Source organism: Oncorhynchus mykiss, chromosome 6 (assembly GCF_057628025.1).
Source record: "Oncorhynchus mykiss isolate SJ-2025 chromosome 6, ASM5762802v1, whole genome shotgun sequence".
In the NCBI taxonomy this organism is placed as follows: Eukaryota; Metazoa; Chordata; class Actinopteri; order Salmoniformes; family Salmonidae; genus Oncorhynchus; species Oncorhynchus mykiss.
Window position 1 is genome coordinate 20,519,410 of NC_143027.1, and position 19,583 is coordinate 20,538,992.

The 19,583-nt window shown below is 43.5% G+C and overlaps 2 protein-coding genes across 6 annotated transcripts; one reads left to right on the forward strand and one right to left on the reverse strand.

Annotated features, from left to right (window-relative positions):
* Nucleotides 1-1,927: 1,927 nt before the first annotated feature.
* LOC110525433 (cyclin-G2-like) lies at nt 1,928-7,913 on the reverse strand. Its single transcript, XM_090237192.1, has 5 exons — nt 7,778-7,913; nt 7,053-7,182; nt 6,817-6,954; nt 2,220-2,470; nt 1,928-2,131 (listed from the first exon to the last, which is right to left on the reverse strand). The coding sequence occupies exons 2-5, from the start codon at nt 7,179-7,181 to the stop codon at nt 2,080-2,082; spliced, it is 570 nt and encodes a 189-aa protein (XP_090093318.1). The 5' UTR covers nt 7,182; nt 7,778-7,913; the 3' UTR covers nt 1,928-2,079.
* Nucleotides 7,914-7,967: 54 nt separating this feature from the next.
* On the forward strand, nt 7,968-19,581 carry LOC110525431 (coiled-coil domain-containing protein 158). 5 transcript variants are annotated; one of them, XR_016496550.1, is made up of 23 exons: nt 7,968-8,797; nt 9,927-9,981; nt 10,140-10,282; nt 10,464-10,630; nt 10,791-10,900; nt 11,129-11,435; nt 11,537-11,613; nt 11,818-11,928; nt 12,450-12,564; nt 12,682-12,801; nt 13,195-13,647; nt 13,859-14,073; nt 15,954-16,106; nt 16,373-16,485; nt 16,668-16,826; nt 16,926-17,018; nt 17,193-17,300; nt 17,632-17,786; nt 18,041-18,100; nt 18,269-18,339; nt 18,544-18,714; nt 18,910-19,014; nt 19,440-19,581. XR_016496550.1 is itself a non-coding variant. In XM_021605530.3 (23 exons), the coding sequence occupies exons 1-23, from the start codon at nt 8,695-8,697 to the stop codon at nt 19,505-19,507; spliced, it is 3,186 nt and encodes a 1,061-aa protein (XP_021461205.3). In that variant the 5' UTR covers nt 7,971-8,694; the 3' UTR covers nt 19,508-19,581. The 5 variants fall into 5 exon arrangements, 2 of the variants coding, with proteins under 2 accessions (XP_021461205.3, XP_021461204.3); XM_021605530.3 differs by having other exon boundaries at nt 7,971-8,797; nt 13,905-14,073; XM_021605529.3 differs by having other exon boundaries at nt 7,972-8,797; nt 13,905-14,073; nt 18,269-18,351.
* Nucleotides 19,582-19,583: the final 2 nt, after the last annotated feature.

Genomic DNA, 19,583 nt, shown 5'->3' on the forward strand with positions numbered 1-19,583 from the left:
TGTCATGCTGAAAGAGGAAAGGGCCTTCCCCAAACTGTTTCCACACAGTTGGAAGCACAGAATCATATAGAATGTCATTGCATGCTGTATTGTTAAGATTTCCCTTCACTGGAACTAAGGGGCATTGCTCAAACCATGAAAAACAGCCCTTCCACCACCAAACTTCACAGTTGGCACTATGCATTTGGGCAGGTAGCGTACTCCTGGCATCTGCCAAAATCAGATTAGTCTGTCAGACTGCCAGATGAGGCATCACTCTAGAGAATGCGTATCCACTGCTCCAGAGTCCAATGGCGTCAAGCTTTACATCACTTCAGCTGACACTTGGCATTGCTCATGGTGATCTAAGGCTTGCTTTCATGAAGCTCCAGAGGAACAGTTCTTGTGCTTACGTTGCTTCCAGAGGCAGTTTGGAACTCTGGAGTGAGTGTTGCAACCGAGGACAGACGATCTTTTCAGCATTCGGCGGTCCTGTTCTGTGAGCTTGTAGGACCAACCACATTGTGGCTGAGCCGTTGATGCTCCTAGACATTTCCACTTCACAATAGCAGCACTTACAGTTGACTGGGGCAGCTCTGGAGATTATGGAGATTGCATGGCTGTGTGCACAATTTTAGACACCTGTCAGCAACAGGTGTGGCTGTAATAGCCAAATACACTAATTTGAAGGGGTGTTCGCATACTTTTGTATATATTGTGTATGATTAATTCGTTAAACAAAATTAACAATAATAGGGAATACACAACAGGTTTAAAAATACTCTTTTTTTTAGGGTTATTGGTTCATTTCTAACAATATGTTGATATACAGTAACATAAGATGGCCTATTCACAAAGCATGATACAACTTTCTTAATTTTATGTACATTGTTATTTGTTTAAATATAAATATTTTGCACATGTACTGAATCTCAATAGACAACAATCACCATCATTCTCTAACACAATCACATTTACATACAAGTCACCATTCATAGAATACAGTATCATCCTGCATATAATCTTACAAACACATTACAATAACATGGTGTATAGGACACTTTTACATGAATATTATTCTATAAAACAAGTTTTGCACAAATGTACCAATATGTTGGGTATTTCCCATTGATTTAAACAGTCAGTGCACAGGTTTGACATCCTAGGAAGAAAGTCATTACACCATTGTGCTTAATGTCACCTGGAATGTGTCACATTTGGACATAGATTGACACCAGCAACATCTTTAAAAAGGCTTTCAAAGATCTTATTGCCAGTCAGCTGCCAAGATATTGCAATTTAAATCTCACTCAGATCTAAAATCATAACAAAAGTTTAAAAACAGTACATGGACTAACACAGGCACTTGATAGGGCCTGTTGTTCACTATTTCCAGTATGTAGCAGAGGTGGTTTGTTGGACTACGCTCCCGTGATCAGTAACCTAGCTTTAGACAGGAAGACTTATGTCCACACCGAGGCTTTAGTGGAGAGGGCTATCCAGGCTCGCAGGCAACCCGAGTTTGATACCAGTCTGTCACACATACAGTATGCCAAGTGAAATAAACTATTTTGTCCTGAACCATGACTACAAGGAAGGGGAAACAGTACATTTAGGGAAAGTTACATTTAGCACCCTGGTTACACATAATCTCAATCACAAGTTTGAGCTCATCAAAAAAGAGGGAGTATCATTTTCTGCCCTGGTTGCGAAACTCTACGGGGAAGAAGGCTCCCTTTTCGTCGCTGCCAGGAGAGCTGCACGGGCTGTCCTCTTCACAGCTCATGTCCTCACAGGAATCCTCACTAAATATACACAGGGGAGAACACATGTCATCATTACTGTCTTCAAGCCACTGTTCCACTGATCTAATGTTATGTTTCTCTTCTTCCCTGAAACATCACAGCATTGCTGTACAATGTAGAAGTAATGTGGTGCATTATGTTACAGGTCAATAACGAGCCTTTATATACACACACAGTAGCTCTAGTGATATGAAATATTATTATACAGTAAAGTGCATTAAAGGGGCTGTTTGTTTACCTCTCCACAACAGTTTTTTGTTGTCTGGTTTGTTACATTCACTTGAGCGGTACTCAGTCATGCATTTGGCCACAAGTCCCCTCCAGTAGAGTAACTCACTGTCAACAATCTGTGAAAGAAATAAGAAACAGCAATTGGAAAAATACTCACTGATGACATAATGCAAAAAGTTATCAATTAAGAAACAAAGCACTCACCTTTCTGATGTAAGTGATACGATGACAGCATGGTATAAGTGTAAAAAGGTTAAGGCTGTGACGGCTTTGAGCTCCAAATTGAGTTTTCCAGAGATTATCTTCTCCATGCGGCTGAGGTCAGAAACAGTGAACTTGCTTTGGCTGATGCGGATGAGTTCATGGGTGGGTGAGATGTTACACTCATCCTCAACCATTTTGGCAGCAATATGGAGGCAGGAGACTCCAATGCAAGGCAGATGCTTAGGTTGGACCTGTGAACATACCATTATAGTGATACATAAGTCAGCATAAATGGGCTACTTCTGCTAAATTCTATTATATACTGAACAAAAATATAAACGCAACATATAAAGTCCCATGTTTCAGGAGCTGAAATAGTTTTCCATACTCACAAAAAGCTTATTTCACTCAGATTTGGTGCACAAATTTGTTTGCATCCCTGTTAGTGAGCATTTATCTTTTGCCAAGATAATCCATCCATCTGACAGTTATGGCATATCAAGAAGCTGATCAAACACCATGATAATTCCACAGGTGTACCTTGTGTGGGGACAATGAAAGGCCACTCTAAAATGTTTAGTTTTGTTACTCAACACAAAGGGAGCGTGAAATTATTTAACCTTTATTTACTCATCTCATATGTATATACTGTACTCGATACCATCTACTGTATCTTGCCTATGCTGCTCTGTACCATCACTCATTCATATATCCTTATGTACATATTCTTTATCCCCTTACACTGTGTACAAGACAGTAGTTTTGGAATTGTTAGTTAGATTACTTATTATTACTGCATTGTCGGAACTAGAAGCACAAGCATTTCTCTACACTCGCATTAACATCTGCTAACCATGTGTATGTGACAAATAAAATTTGATTTGATTTGATAATTAGGCAAGTCAGTTAAGAACAAATTATTATTTTACAATAAACGGCCTTACCCGGCCAAACCCTCCCCTAACCAAGATGACGCTGGGCCAATTGTGTGCTGCCCTATGGGACTCTCGATCATAGCCGGTTGTGATAAAGCCCAGGAACAAACCAGGATCTGTAGTGATGCCTCTAGCACTGAGATGCAGTGCCTTAGACCACTGCGCCACCTGGGAGCCCCCCAGACTGAGCATGCTGATTGCAGGAATGTCCACCAGAGCTGTTGCCAGATAATTGAATGTTATTTTTCTACCACAAGCCATCTCTAACGTCGTTTTGGAGAATTTGGCAGTACGTCCAAATAGCCTCACAACCGCAGACCACATGTATGGCGTTGTGTGAGCGACCAGGTTTGCTGATGTAAATGCAAATGCTCACCTTCGATGGCCACTCGCACTCGATGGCCACTCGCACAAGTGTGCTATTCACGGATGAATCCCGGTTTCAACTGTACCGGGCAGATGGCGTCGTGTGGGTGAGCGGTTTGCGGATGTCAACGTTGTGAACAGAGTGCCCCATGGTGGCGGCGGGGTATGGTATGGGTAGGCATAAGCTATGGACAACAAACACAATTGCATTTTATGGATGGCAATTTGAATTCACAGAGATACATGACGAGATCTTGAGCCCATTGTTGTGCCATTCATTCGCCGCCATCACCTCCTGTTTCAGAATTATAATGCATGACCCCATGTCGCAAGGATCTGTACACAATTCATGGAATCTGAAAATGTCCCAGTTCTTCCATGGCCTGCAAACTCACCAGAGATGTCACACATTAAGCATGTTTGGGATGCTCTGGATTGACATGTACAACAGTATGTTCCAGTTCCCGTCAATATCCAGCAACTTCACACAGCCATTGAAGAGGAATGGGACAACATTCCACAGGCCACAATTAACAGACTGATCAACTCTATGCGAAGGAGATGTGTCGAGCTGCATGAGGCAAATGGTGGTCACAGCAGATACTGACTGGTTTTCTGATCCACACCACTACTTTTTTAAAATATATTTTAAAAAAGTTTTAAAGTATCTGTGACCAACATATCTGTATTCCCAGTCATGTGAAATCCATAGAAAATACAGTGCCTTGCGAAAGTATTCGGCCCCCTTGAACTCTGCGACCTTTTGCCATATTTCAGGCTTCAAACATAAAGATATAAAACTGTATTTTTTTGTGAAGAATCAACAACAAGTGGGACACAATCATGAAGTGGAATGACATTTATTGGATATTTCAAACTTTTTTAACAAATCAAAAACTGAAAAATTGGGCGTGCAAAATTATTCAGCCCCCTTAAGTTAATACTTTGTAGCGCCACCTTTTGCTGCGATTACAGCTGTAAGTCGCTTGGGGTATGTCTCTATCAGTTTTGCACATCGAGAGACTGACATTTTTTCCCATTCCTCCTTGCAAAACAGCTCGAGCTCAGTGAGGTTGGATGGAGAGCATTTGTGAACAGCAGTTTTCAGTTCTTTCCACAGATTCTCGATTGGATTCAGGTCTGGACTTTGACTTGGCCATTCTAACACCTGGATATGTTTATTTTTGAAGCATTCCATTGTATATTTTGCTTTATGTTTTGGATCATTGTCTTGTTGGAAGACAAATCTCTGTCCCAGTCTCAGGTCTTTTGCAGACTCCATCAGGTTTTCTTCCAGAATGGTCCTGTATTTGGCTCCATCCATCTTCCCATCAATTTTAACCATCTTCCCTGTCCCTGCTGAAGAAAAGCAGGCCCAAACCATGATGCTGCCACCACCATGTTTGACAGTGGGTATGGTGTGTTCAGGGTGATGAGCTGTGTTGCTTTTACGCCAAACATAACGTTTTGCATTGTTGCCAAAAAGTTCAATTTTGGTTTCATCTGACCAGAGCACCTTCTTCCACATGTTTGGTGTGTCTCCCAGGTGGCTTGTGGCAAACTTTAAACAACACTTTTTATGGATATCTTTAAGAAATGGCTTTCTTCTTGCCACTCTTCCATAAAGGCCAGATTTGTGCAATATACGACTGATTGTTGTCCTATGGACAGAGTCTCCCACCTCAGCTGTAGATCTCTGCAGTTCATCCAGAGTGATCATGGGCCTCTTGGCTGCATCTCTGATCAGTCTTCTCCTTGTATGAGCTGAAAGTTTAGAGGGACGGCCAGGTCTTGGTAAATTTGCAGTGGTCTGATACTCCTTCCATTTCAATATTATCGCTTGCACAGTGCTCCTTGGGATGTTTAAAGCTTGGGAAATCTTTTTGTATCCAAATCCGGCTGTAAACTTCACAACAGTATCTCGGACCTGCCTGGTGTGTTCCTTGTTCTTCATGATGCTCTCTGCGCTTTTAACGGACCTCTGAGACTATCACAGTGCAGGTGCATTTATACGGAGACTTGATTACACACAGGTGGATTGTATTTATCCTCATTAGTCATTTAGGTCAACATTGGATCATTCAGAGATCCTCACTGAACTTCTGGAGAGAGTTTGCTGCACTGAAAGTAAAGGGGCTGAATAATTTTGCACGCCCAATTTTTCAGTTTTTGATTTGTTAAAAAAGTTTGAAATATCCAATAAATGTCGTTATGTTTGTCTTTATGTTTGAAGCCTGAAATGTGGCAAAAGGTCGCAAAGTTCAAGGGGGCCGAATACTTTCGCAAATAAGTTGCCTAATTTATTTATTTTAATTGACTGCTTTCCGTAACTCAGTAAAATATTTGAAATTGTTGCATATTGCGTTTATATTTTTGTTCAGTAAAATTAAACAAAGTGCACGCAAATTGACATAAGTTAAACAACAAATACAGGTATTAAACAATAAACAAAATGCATACAAAACGCTAATTCCGTAGAATATCCAGAATTACCATATCTCAACACAACAAGCATATCTTTAAGTCGATGTCCGCGCCCCCACTGAAATATTAATTAGCATAATACAAAATTCCCAATAAAAATCTGTCAGTTTAAGATAGAGATATTGATATGGTTTTTTGCATTGGATGCGTCTCAATCCACCGCATCCACCGATGTCGCACTTCCGCCTCGGTGAAAAGTGACAGAGCTAGAGCAGTGTTTGTTAGACCATGAGACATCCCGAAAATCCGTCATCTCACAAAATCGTCTGTAGCGTCCAAGCGGTTTGGCGACTCCCACCACTGTCTTGGGACACGTCTGAAGTCGGTACAGCCGATCTGCCAACTTCTGTCTGTAGCGTCCAAACAGTTTGGGCTACACACTAATATGACCCCTCTGTGGAAAGGTGAGACTCTCATACATGTTTTGCTCTATGACACCCAAAGGCCTCACAAGACTCGTCTGAAGGTCCCCCGGTACTAGTTGAAAAAAATGAATGGAAGTATATATGGAGACTGTTTAGAGCCAAAAATAAGGGGTTAAATACATGTATAAATGTAATTAAAAATCATGATCTTTCTTATATCTCCTTTTGACTTTTTTGGGGGGACTATCTGTTGTTCCATGTTTAATCTGTTATGGGTGAATAGCAGTAAGGTAATAACAAATAATACTTCAAGGGGTCTTACAATTCTAAATCAAATAGCTAAAAATGGTCCTTGGTATGACCTTCTTAAAACAATTCCATATAGCTTACTAGAACACCCCCCCAAGCTTAGACAGGGCTTAGCCTGTAATAGGTTAAAATACACACCTTCATAATGGCTAAGAACCTATCCAGTAGATTGACAGCCAGAACAAATGTCTGGGTGCTGAAACCAAAGAAACTGGTCAGGCTCCACAAGTCTTCAACTTTGGCATTTCTGCATTTTGCAGAGACTCCATTGTGATTCTGAAAATGAATGGTAAATAACAAAACTTCAAAATAGCACATCAAGAAACTGAAAGGTAAGTACAGTGAGTATATGTAACTGGGTCAGCGATACCTACCTCTGCTGCAGACTCCATTATATTCAGGCCAGTTTCCCTAGGTAAAAAGTATGATTCTTGAGAAATGTTTGACTTCAGCTCTTTGACAAGCCAACATGTTTCATTGTCAAGGTATTGAAGATCCCGCATCCTGAAAAAACACGTGATTAGCTAGATCCGAAAGAAATAACTAAAATGTTTCCCATCCCAGGCAATAAATGTAGACTGTCTTTACCCCACCCACAGGGTGTCAAGTATCAACGGTCAGCCACCAATATTATGCACATCACCCCGCTAGATAGCTAGCTATGACATAACAATATATGCCCAATACAGTCAACTTAAACACAAAAAGGCTAGCATTTTCAATCATTTACATTACTTCTTATATAAAGTGTCCAGGAAAATATTCGAAAGTAGAATGGATGGACGGAACCTTGTTGAAAAGCAACCAGTCTATTCTAATGCTTTACTTGAAGGGAGGTGTTTTAAGTTATCTACGTGAGAAATCGAAATGGGTCACGTAGGTTAGTTAGCTATTAAGCTCATATTTGTAGCCGTATGTGGAAAATGATTTCTGACGCAATTATTCACATTAATCATATAAACTATCCCATGTATCTCAAATGACATGCAAAGAGTAAGTAACGTTATATAGCTACAGTAGTTACCATCTGCAAAACACTGGGTCAACAAGCTAGTACCAGCTAATTAACGTTAGTTAACAAGACAGAGACATGTCTTACTTTGCCAAGTAAATTAACAAGATAGTTCCTAAATTGTCATCTGATGTTGGTGTTGATAATTTCCATCTGAAATGCGGTAGGATCGAACGGTCGTTGTCTCAACAAACTGCGAGACTACAACATCCATCAGCACCAGTGGATGACGACACGTTGTAGGCCAGAGATGGATAGGGTTTGCGTCATATGCTGCATTCAAAACAACTGGGTACTCGGGAAAATACGTAATGGACGTCAGGAATCTTCAGGTCGAGAAAGAGGTCCGAGTTGGAAGTCCGTTCAAATCGATTGATCCCAGTCGGAGCTAGTTTTTTTCCGAGTTCCCAGATATTTTGAACGCACTAAAGTTGGACGTTGAAGATTTCCGAATTACCATGACGTGTTCAAAACAACTAGGTTCTTGGGAATCTCCGACTTCAGAACGTTCAAAGCAATGGGAACTCACTCGGAATGATCCGATTGGAAAAAATATCGATGTAAACGATCATCCAACTAGAGCGCCGAGTTTCGATCAACGATCATCCTTTCTAGAGCGCCGAGTTTCCGGCCTGAAGATCACTGACGTTATGATTTGACTTTGTATTTTTTCCGAGTTCCCAGTTGTGTTGAACGCGGCATATGGCTTAATGGCTGTGGTAACTAGTGACGACCGACGGACTTTTGTTTTACTACCCTTCAATATTTTGTTTTAACGGAAAAGTAACCATATTTCTGTTTGTTCTTGAGATGGTATCTACAAAATTCCAGATTTAGCAACAACTTTGGGGAGTTCCTGTTTCTAAAATACACCGAATCTGAGTGAAGAAAGCGCGAAATCAACCGTTTCCATGGCGATGAAGCTTCGCTACTACTTGTTGTTTGCAGGCGCTGGTTGATTTCCACATGTTATCCCATACGGCTAGCTAGCTAACCAACTGATAATGTCATCTGGATTTCAAAATTCCATATCCAAAGATAGTAATTTATCTATTTACAAATCCTCTGAATTGTTTGATGGTTTATTGCACGAGATTCCAACAACAAGTAAGTAAATTAACCTGACTAACGTTAGCTAGTTACACTACATAAGTATGTCGACACCTGCTTGTCGAACATCTCATTCCAAAATCATGGGCATTAATATGGAGTTGGTCTCCCCCCGATCTCAACAAAACATTTCTGTATGGACCTTGCTTTGTGCATTGGGGCAATGTCATGCTGAAACAGGAAGGGGCTTCCCCAAACTGTTACCACAAAGTTGGAAGCACAGAATTGTCTAGAGTGTCATTGTATGCTGTAACATTAAATGTCCCTTCACTGGAACTAATGTGCCTAAGCCGAACCATGAAAAACAGCCCTCTTCCACCAAACTTTACAGTTGGCACTATGCATTGTGGCAGGTAGTGTTCTTGCATCTGCCAAACCCAGATTAGTCTGTCAGACTGCCAGATGGTGAAGCGTGATTCATCACTCCAGAGAACGTGTTTCCACTGCTCCAGAGTCCAATGTTGGTGAGCTTTACACCACTCCAGCCAACGCTTGGAATTTGTACATGGTGATCTTAGGCTTGTGTGCGGCTGCTCGGCCATGTAAACCCATTTCATGAAGCTCCAGACGAACAGTTCTTGTGCTGACGTGGCTTCCAGGGGCAGTTTGGAACTCTGTACTGAGTGTTGCAACCGAGGACAGACGATTTATACGCTCTTCAGCACTCGGCGGGCCCATTCTGTGAGCTTGTGTGGCCTACCACTTCGCGGGTGAGCCGTTAGACGTTTCCACTTCCCAATAATAGAACTTACAGTTGACCAGGGCAGAAATTTGACGAATTGACTTGTTGGAAAGGTGGCATCCTAAGACGGCACCACGTTGAAAGTCATTGAGCTCTTCAATTAGGCCATTCTACTGCCAATGTTTACTATGGAGATTCCATGGCTGAGTGCTCAATTTTATGCACGTGTCAGCAACGGGTGCGGCTGAAATTGCTAAATCCACTAATTTGAAGGGGTGTCTACATACTTTTGTGTGTATATATAGTGTATAACATTGCTAACTACTAACCTTCTAGCAAAGTTCCCGGTCTTATCACATCGCTGTGCTGATTCCTGGCATCAGTGGCAGCACTGAGCAATCCCTCTTTGGCTTTCTAATTTAGCAAGCTACCTCTACCTTACAGGTAAAAATGACACCAGCACTGTCCCTAGAAGGTACAACAATCTGGATGAGTTGAGGTAATTTTGCCCTTTTCTTTAAATTACTCTAGTTAGCTAACTCCCAGACATCCTTTTTCATAACACTAGCTACCTGTATTTGAAAACAGATTGTCTGCCTTTTGCACCATGAACCATCATCCATTTGGAAGCAAGTTTGTTACGTTCTTTCTTTACAGTGAGGAGCTTGACAGACGAACCAAGGAGACTCAAATGCTGCAAGAAGAAGTGGAACATGCAACTAAAATGACCATAGAGAAAATGGGACGCACATGTCCCAGCAGCTCACCTTCACAAATGAATTACTTTCCCATCTTTATGGGTGAGTATGTGGTTTTCTTGTGTCATGAAGAAAAATATAGCCAGTACTAGCTATACAGTTACACATCGGAGCTATTGTCACAACCAAATATGTCACTACTCTATTTTGAATTATGAAACTACCTGTAGTAGTTTGCTGTGATAAGTGTTCCTTATTGCTGCTTTACATTTTTATTTTACAGATGGTTCATCGGAGGAGAACTCAGAAGTGCTGTCTGTGATCCAGCCTCTTACATATGGCCTGGAGCTGGTCAGAAGTGGCATAACTTTCCCTGGGAAAGATGTTTTGGAAAATGCAATAGGGGACTACTCTCAACAGGTGTCGGAGCTCCAAAAGCAGCTGAGTGAGGTTAGTGTGAGATACAGTCCTATTTCTTTCTTCTTTCCTGGTGAGAGTTATATATTATTGTGGAAGGCCTCTTGAACTCAATGATTCTAATATCAAAATCCATGCAGTTCTTTGCCACGTGAGGTGCCATTGATTGCAACCGTTGCTAATACTTTTTCAGACACATGAGCTTCATGAACAGCAGAAGTTCTACTTCCGTCAGTCCATCATCAAGCTGCAGACAAAATTGCAGGAGTTCCAGATTGAGAAAGATGCCCTGACTGATCTAAGGTAATTGAAGCTGAAACTGTTGCACTGTAGGCCATTTTTACTGTATACCTTTGAACACACACAGGTTTTTTAGGACATGTTTTACAGTCCCTTCAATGCCCACTGGGCACAGACGTCAATTCAACATCTATTTCACGTTGGTTCCACCTAATTTAATTGAAATTACATGGAAACAACGTTAATTCAACCAGTAAGTGTCAATTGGGTGTTAATTGTTTTGTCCCTCAGAATGAAAGAGAGCAGAAAACAGGCAGATGTAATGGGGAAAATGCAAGCAATGATCAGGGAGCTGCAAGCCGCTAAACAGACCGGGGACCAGAGGCTACTGGAGGCTGAGGATGAAGCAAAGTCACAGAGCAGGAGAACAGAGTCAAGGGAGCGGACACTACAGGAGGTGTACTCCACGCTGTTGGCTTACGAAAAACGTTGTGGAAACAATTTGTACACTAGCCAGGACGCGCTGGGTGTTGCAGTGGAGAAAGTATTACACAACTTGGAGCATGCAAATCACAATCTGAGAGAAAGCCTTCTGCTGGTAAGACAGTGTGTTTTGTTTTATTTCACACAACACTTTTATCAAGGGTTTGAAATGTTGTTCTTGACATTGTATTTTTCATTCCTAACTCATTGTGCCAGCTGAAGGAGCAGATGGAGACTCAAGAACAGAAATGCCAAGAGAAAGCAGAGATCATGTTGAATGAGCAAAGGGAAAGGTACATTTTCATTAACTTTCCACAATTCTTGTCTCAGTGACTTGGGATTACAGTCATTCACTAATCTGATAGCCCACACATTACCTGCATGTAAGACTGTCTGGTATAGAATTTGTTGTAACCCTAAAACCGCATGTATGTTCGAGGCAGGTTCCTAGAGGTGACGTAAAGTTGCAATGCTTGAGTTGCTTTACTCTTTTCCAGAATGAAGCAGCTCACTACCAGTCATGACCAGGAGGTGGCGATATTGACTGAGAAATTGAGCAGCTCCAGAGGCAGAGCCTCCAGCTTGCATGTCCAGGTGGAGTTGTTACAGTGAGAGACATGAATTAACTAGCAATACTATATCTACATATTTCCTGAGTTTAATTAAATTCAAAGAGCGCGTCACTACAGACCCGGGTTCGATCCCAGTCTCTGTCACAACCGGCTGTGACCGTGAGTCCCATAGGGAGGCACCCAATTGGCCCAGCGTCGTCCGGGTTAGGGGAGGGTTTGGCCTGGGGGCTTTATCGCAGTCTTGCGACTCCCTGTGGTGGGCTGGGTGCCTGCAGGCTGACAGCAGTCGTCAGTTGAACAGTGTTTCCTCCGACGTATTGGTGCAGCTGGCTTCCGGGTTAATCAGGTGTTAAGAAGCGCGGTTTGGCGGGTCATGTTTCAGAGAACGCATGACCCAACCTTCACTTCTGCAGCGATGAGACAAGATCGAAATTGGGGAGAAAAACTGGGTAAAATACAAAAAATGTATAAAGTCACTCATCTTTTCATTCAGTTGTAAGACACCTGTCAAATCTTTCAGAAAGTGTCCAAATTAATGCATTATTTCCTTTCACCAGAAAACAAGGTGAAAGCCAGGCTTCAGTGCACCAGTGTCAGGTCAATGACTTGGAGTCAGCTCTCTCCGTCCTGCGCTCCGAACTACTGGACACCCAGCAGGGCCATGAAGACAAGGTTACAGCTAACACACACATGCCGGTTGTGATGTAGAATAATAGAGTGGCCTTAGTCTTTTCAAACAAAGGTTTAGGAGGTTCTGATGCTTTGGGTTGTCATGATGTTGTGTACCAGGTGGGTGCTCTGGAGATGCTGTTGGCCGAGGCCCAGTCTCAGGCGGGGGAGGCCCAGAGAGGGAGAGACAGATCCCTCCAGCAGACAGAGGAGCTGGACTCTCGGCTCTGCCAGCTCACGGTAATACAGCCCAGCCTCAGACACAAACAGCAAGGATACGGTACGTCCTTAGCTCCCTGCTGCTGTAGAAAGAGATACACTATCTTAACATTTCACATTCTTTGATTCCAGAAACTCACAGTCTGTCTATCATTGTGTTTGATATATAAATATGAATCTGGCTTTGATATGTTTTAAACATAAAAAAAAATAAAACCCATGAAATCAAACAGAGATGTTTGAATAAGAGTCAGTAGTGTATTACGTGTGTGCGGTCAGTCAGAGCTGCAGCAGGCCCGTGAGCAGCTGGCCCTGGAGAAGGAGCAGACCAAGCACCATTTTTTTTTTTTAAATGGAAGATGACACCAAGGCTTTAGTTGCCAAACACTCTTTATTTTTTGTCTCCTCTGCCAGTTGTTGGGCGAGAAGCATCAGCGGGAGCAGCAGAAGGAGCTGGTTGTGGTGCGACGGGAGCTGGAATTGACCACAGACCAGCTGTACAAGGCCAGGGACGAGGAGCTGCGGCTGCAAGCCCTGAAGGGTGACCGGGACGAGGAGCTGAAGAAGGTCCAGGCGCTGCTGGAGGAGAGGGACAGGGAGCTGCAGCTGAGGCTGCAGGAGGCGCAGCAGGGACGGGCCAGGCTGGAGGAAGCCCAGGGCATCTGCCAGGCCCTCAGGGCAGAGACTGAGGTGCTGAGACTCAAGCTGGAGGACCGGGAGAAGATGGTGGACCTGCTGCGGCTGCAGATGGAGAGCACTACCCAGATGACGGTGCAGCATGGACGTAGCATTGACTCCCTGCACAATGAGAAGAGCCGCCTCAGCAACCAGCTCAATGAGCACAAGCTGGAGATCCAACAGTTAAGGGTTAGTTAGTTGGCTAGTTAGTTAGTTTTGATCATATACTTTAGTTTCAAGGTTGGTTGTCTCCTACCCCTCGGGTGGGGAAACTTGGCATGCTTCTAAATCAAGACCAGATTTTGAGGTCATTCAGGCTGCTAAGGGGAGTCCTCAGGCTTGTTCATTGTCTTGGATTGTATAATACTCCATATTTTTCTTTTTGGGTGTGTTTTCAAAGGTATCCTACTATATACCGTTCCAACCCTGAGTCCCTCCCTTTACAGACATGCTTAGAGCAGCGTGAGGAGTGTTTGGCGGTGCTGGAGCAGGAGAGGCAAGTACAGCAGGCTGGTCTGTCCAAACAGAGCTGCTGTGTCAAGGAGCTGACGCTGGAGAAACAGCAGCTTACCGCTGAGCTAGAGGTGCAACGCATGCAACTGGTCAGCCTCACAGGTACACTGGCTGTCATAAACTCAGTTAAAAAAGAAACGTCCCTTTTTCAGGACCCTGTCTTTCAAAGATAATTAGTAAAAATTCAAATCAAAATTTCACAGATCTTCATTGTGAAGGGTTTAAACATCGTTTCCCATGCTTGTTCAATGAACCATAAACAATTCATTAACATGCACCTGTGGAACGGTCTTTAAGACACAAACAGCTTACAGACGGTAGGCAATTCAGGTCACAGTTATGAAAACTTAGGACACTAAAGAGGCCTTTTTACTGACTCTGAAAAATACCAAAAGAAAGATGCCCAGGATCCCTGCTCATCTGCGTGAATGTGCCTTAGGCATGCTGCAAGGAGGCATGAGGACTGCAGATGTGGCCAGGGCAATAAATTGCAATGTCCGTACTGTGAGACGCCTAAGACAGCGCTACAGGACGGACAGCTGATCGTCCTCACAGTGTCAGACCACGTGTAACAACACCTGCACAGGATCGGTACATCCGAACATCACACCTGCGGGACAGGTACAGGATGGCAACATCAAGTGCCTGAGTTACACCAGGAATGCATAATCCCTCCATCAGTGCTCAGACTGTCCACAATAGGCTTAGAGAGGCTGGACTGAGGGCTGTTGTAGGCAGGTCCTCACCAGACATCACCGGAATGCATAATCCCTCCATCAGTGCTCAGACTGTCCACAATAGGCTGAGAGAGACTGGACTGAGGCCTGTTGTAGGCAGGTCCTCACCAGACATCACCGGCAACAATGTCATCTATGGGTACGAACCCACCGTCGCTGGACCAGACAGGACTGGCAAAAAGTGCTCTTCACTAATGAGTCAAGGTTTTGTCTCACCAGGAGTGATGGTCGGATTCGCGTTTATCGTTGAAGGAATGAGCGTTACACCGAGGCCTGTATTCTGGAGCGGGATCGATTTGGAGGTGGAGAGTCCATCATGTTCTGGGGCAGTGTGTCACAGCATCATCGGACTGAGCTTGTTGTCATTGCAGGCAATCTCAACGCTGTGAGTTATAGGGAAGACATTATCCTCCCTCATGTGGTACCCTTCCTGCAGGCTCATCCTGACATGACCCTCCAGCATGACAATGCCACCAGCCACACTGCTCATTCTGTGTGTGATTTCCTGCAAGACAGGAATGTCAGTGTTCTGCCATGGCCAGCGAAGAGCCCGGATCTCAATACCATTGAGCACGTCTGGGACCTGTTGGATCGGAGTGTGAGGGGTAGGGCCATTCCCCCCCAGAAATGTCAGGGAACTTGCAGGTGCCTTGGTGGAAGAGTGGGGTAACATCTCACAGCAAGAACTGGCAAATCTGGTGCAATCCATGAGGAGGAGATGCACTGCAATACTTAAAGCAACTGGAGGCCACACCAGATACTGACTGTTACTTTTTTGATTTTGATCCCCCCCTTTGTTCAGGGACACATGTGACTAACAGAAATGGAATAATGTCTGTGGAACTTGTTCAGTTTGTCTCAGTTGTTGAATCTTATGTTCATACACATATTTACACATTTTAAGTTTGCTGAAAGTAAATGACAGTGAGGATGTTTCTTTTTTTGCTGAATTTAGATGGCTTTCATATGAGAGTATTCCCCTCACAGATAAAATGATGCATCAACTCTGTTTATTCAAACACTTATCTGCTAACGTTTTTGTATGAATTCTGAACTTTATTAATTCTTCAATAATAACTACCTTTCAGTAATTTGATTTAACGGCCTCCATTTTTCAAGTCTTTTGGTGGAAAATACAGGTCTTCAGTGACAAACGGCAAGAACAATGATCATGTTGCTAGACTGTGTTGGAAAACCAGTACAGCATGTAGCGTCTGTTTTTCTTGTTGACCGTCTGTCCCCCAGAGGAGCATGAGGAGTTGAAGAGGCTCCACAGCAGTAAGAGTGAAGAGCAGGAGGGCGTGGTGGTGGGTCTGAAGGCCCAGCTGAAGACCACCCGGGCTGAGCTGGACCAGGCCAGGAGCACCCTGAGGACCCTGGAGGGAGCGGACGGACACGGTCAGCACTGCACATCACTGAGAACATTATATTATAGCGGAGATCCGTGTTGGATTGAAACGTGGTCGATAAATGTGGTAATTGGGAGCTTATTCAGTGTGCGGGCCATTCTGTTATCTTTCATGCTCTGTGTCACTCATTGTGACACTTCACCTTGGATTTAGTTGATTCATTTCTTCCTCCATTGAATCGACAGAAAGAGATGAGAGTAGATAGGGCAGAGAGGATCGAGTCAATCAAGGTCTGTCTCCCCTTTCTCTGTCCAGGCCTGAAGGTTGCCATGGGGATGCAGAAGCAGATAACAGCCAAGCGGGAACAGATTGACACTCTCCATGGCCGAATCCAGCTCCTGGAGGAGACCATGGACAAACTGACCGAGGTAGCAACACCTCAATGTCTACTTTTAGTGCTCCACATCGTGTCTATCGTAATTACACATGCCCTGGCTTCCACACAGATAAAAGCCCTGTGTCCTTAAGGAGGGATTTGAAACCGCAAGATATTCTGGTGTTCACTTAAATGTATAATAATCTGCCTTCAATATGGTCTTTCCCTTCCCAGGAGAAGCGTTACCAGAGTCAAGAAAGTAAGCGTCAGATCCAGCTGCTGGCTTCAGTCACTGAGGAGAAGAGGCAGGTGGCAGCGGAGGTGGAGACCGTCCGCTCCCTGGAGAGACGGCTCAGGGAGAAAGTGGCCAAACTGGAGACGGCCCTACACAAGGTGGTGTGGCACTACCTTGTATTTACTCACTTTATCACACAGTATGAAATATACGTCTCGCTCTGACTGACCCCCATTTACACCTACGATGTTCTTCAGATGTCCGAGAGCTTTGTCCACTGTCAAGACTTCATCCAGTTGCAAGAGCAGGAGTTTGTACGGCTGAAGCTGCAGCATGCTCTGGATGTGACGGTACAGCACACTAGGATGGGTGTCCATCTGCCTCTATAGAGGTCTAATGCATATGCTGTTTTTTGTTTGATTTGCATTGTACTCTGAATATCCTTTCTCCTCTAAACTGTCTATAGCCTTCTATGCTGTATATATGCTTTTTCAAGTGCTGTGTCTTTTCTGCATGAGCTGCAGGGCCAAAACCTGCGAGCCACAGGGAATGCTCAGCGTGCTTCCCTCTCCAGCCCAACAGCCCTGACTGCTCTGCCCTCCAGCCAGTACGGCTCAAAGTGCCTGCTAGAGGTAGATCAATACAAAAACTTCCTACAAAATGCCTTGTGGCCCCAATCCTTCCAGGGCCTGGCTTTGTTGCTGTTTTTTCAGTGGTGGAAAAGAAAGACACAAGCTCAGCACATCTGACTCCCCCCAAATTAAAAACACACCCTGATTGCATTCCTGTGGCAGCATGACAGACTCGTTCATCAACCGTTTGACTTGACTCCAGAACAGTCGGATCTAAGCCAATTTACTGAAAGCATGGAAGAATCCCAGATGGTCAACAATAGATTTCTGTGTTGAATATAGTGTAACCCATAATGGTATTTTACTCAGCATCTCTTCACCCCTCTTACAGTTGAAACCCCAGCAGCTGCTGGAAAGCCCCACCACGGAGCTGCGGTCCCTAGTCAAAGAGCTACGAGGTGTGATTTCTGAAAATCCTGGACCACACACCAACAAAAGCACCCTCAGAAGGAGCTCTGTTCCAGAGAGAGATCACAGGACCACACTGTAAGTCTCTGAGTGTGACGTTAAAGATCACGATGCTACTAGTTTTTTCCCCCCACACATTTTTGTTGTTGTGCGTCATTCACTTGGTTTCTGAAACCACAGTGGTTTATTTCACAAATGTTTCACAGCCATGTGACATGTTTCTCAATGTATGCAGAGCTTGTGTTCTCTTTGGTTCTCAATCAACCCATCAACTACAATCATGTGGAGCTTCTTTAATTCAAATTTCATGCAAAAAAAAATGTCTCTTACAGCAACGAAGTGAACAAAAATGTTACAAGCAATGCCAAAACGATAAAAGGGACCAACAGCAGGTAAGAGCATGTATCCTTGAACCTCTTGTTTCTGACTGCCTGAGCATGGCTGTTGGCAACCGTTCCCTACCTTTGTATATTGGCTTCACTAATCCTCAGGCCACATGAATGTGCAATGTCTGCCTGTGGCTTCGTTCTAATGCATGTTTGTGTATGCAATATGTGCAGTGGTGTGGCTCACCTCCTTAGGACAACTGATCTGGATGAGCGGAATTTAAACAGCACCTTCTCAAGCGCCAGTGAGTTTCTCTGTTAGTACAATCAACCATTTTAACACACTCAACCGATCATGTGCTTTATTTTCCTAATTTCACCTTCCATATCACTCTACTAGACCCATTATCATCCCTGTGGTCCCCCTTCAAACATGTTATGATCAAGGTATACAGTTTTTCAGCAGTTAACCATTCCTCCACTTGAGACATTGTTTGCTATTTCTACAGGCCATGACTTCTCTTTTGCTGCATCTCTGCCTTCCTACACATCGTCCCCTCGAGCCATGGCACTGGGCCGCAGGTCCCCTGTACACTCACTTCTGACCTCTGACCACAACCCCACACCTCCACCACAGAGCAGGCCTCAGGCAGAAAGCCCTCTCACAGACACACACACCTGTAAGTCCCAATGCCTTCAGCATTATTACAACTCAGTTGTGTAACCAATGCGGGAGACAATGTCCCCAATGAAATGGCCTTGGAGAACCTTGGTTACTTTACAGAATGGCATCATAATAATGTTTGAATTTCAGAACTCTAATTTGATGACTTCTGAGTGAGTAACTTGTGGTTTCACTTGAAATGTTTGTCCAGTGGCCAATCTGCAGGCTGAGTTTACAGGACACACATGCAAGCACTTGCAAGGAAAACTGGACAGCCTTCAAAACATAGTGGAGGACTTGCAGATGAAGAACCAAGGTTTGTTGAACAGAGTTTATTTGGTTCATCTGACTGCTGTGCAGCACAGTGGTTAGTGACTAACATCAGTGCTAAAGATCTGAATCTGTATTAGGAGTTTTGAATTTGCCCAATGTTGTCCAAATTTAACAGTTGTGTGAATCCAGACATCCTTGTTATGTCTGCCCCTCCCTGCCTCACGTACTAGACCAAATTGTTTGATAGGAATGTCATCAGGACACAGAGAATCAGGACAATGATTATATTGGATAGGTCAAGTTCATGAAAACAAATTCCTGATTAATCCAGAAAAATTCCATTGCTGTTTATGTCCGATAAGATAACTGCCACCTTTGGGACAATACAGTTTATCTTGAAAACACAGTTTCTGTGAAGAAACTACTAAATGCATTTTAAGTAATTTTTTTCCCATTTTTTTTCTTCAGAAATGTCCTCTATGATAAAGGGTCAGGAGAAGAGGATGAGAAATGTCAAAGACAAAAGGAAGCTTTAGAACAATCAAGGCTCTGAGTGAATGTGTACTTGTGTACAAAAATAAACTTGTATTTAAAAGTAAAGGCACTATGATC

Coding starts and splice junctions, on each gene's coding strand:
- LOC110525433 (XM_090237192.1), bottom strand. CDS start 7,181: ATGCGGGATCTTCAATACCTTGACAATGAAACATGTTGGCTTGTCAAA. Junction 6,955..7,052: donor TAATGGAGTCTGCAGCAGAG/GTAGGTATCGCT, acceptor ATTCATTTTCAG/AATCACAATGGAGTCTCTGC. Junction 2,132..2,219: donor GTATCACTTACATCAGAAAG/GTGAGTGCTTTG, acceptor TTTCTTTCACAG/ATTGTTGACAGTGAGTTACT.
- LOC110525431 (XM_021605529.3), top strand. CDS start 8,695: ATGTCATCTGGATTTCAAAATTCCATATCCAAAGATAGTAATTTATCT. Junction 13,648..13,904: donor TGGAGATCCAACAGTTAAGG/GTTAGTTAGTTG, acceptor CTCCCTTTACAG/ACATGCTTAGAGCAGCGTGA. Junction 18,715..18,909: donor TCTCACAGACACACACACCT/GTAAGTCCCAAT, acceptor ATGTTTGTCCAG/TGGCCAATCTGCAGGCTGAG.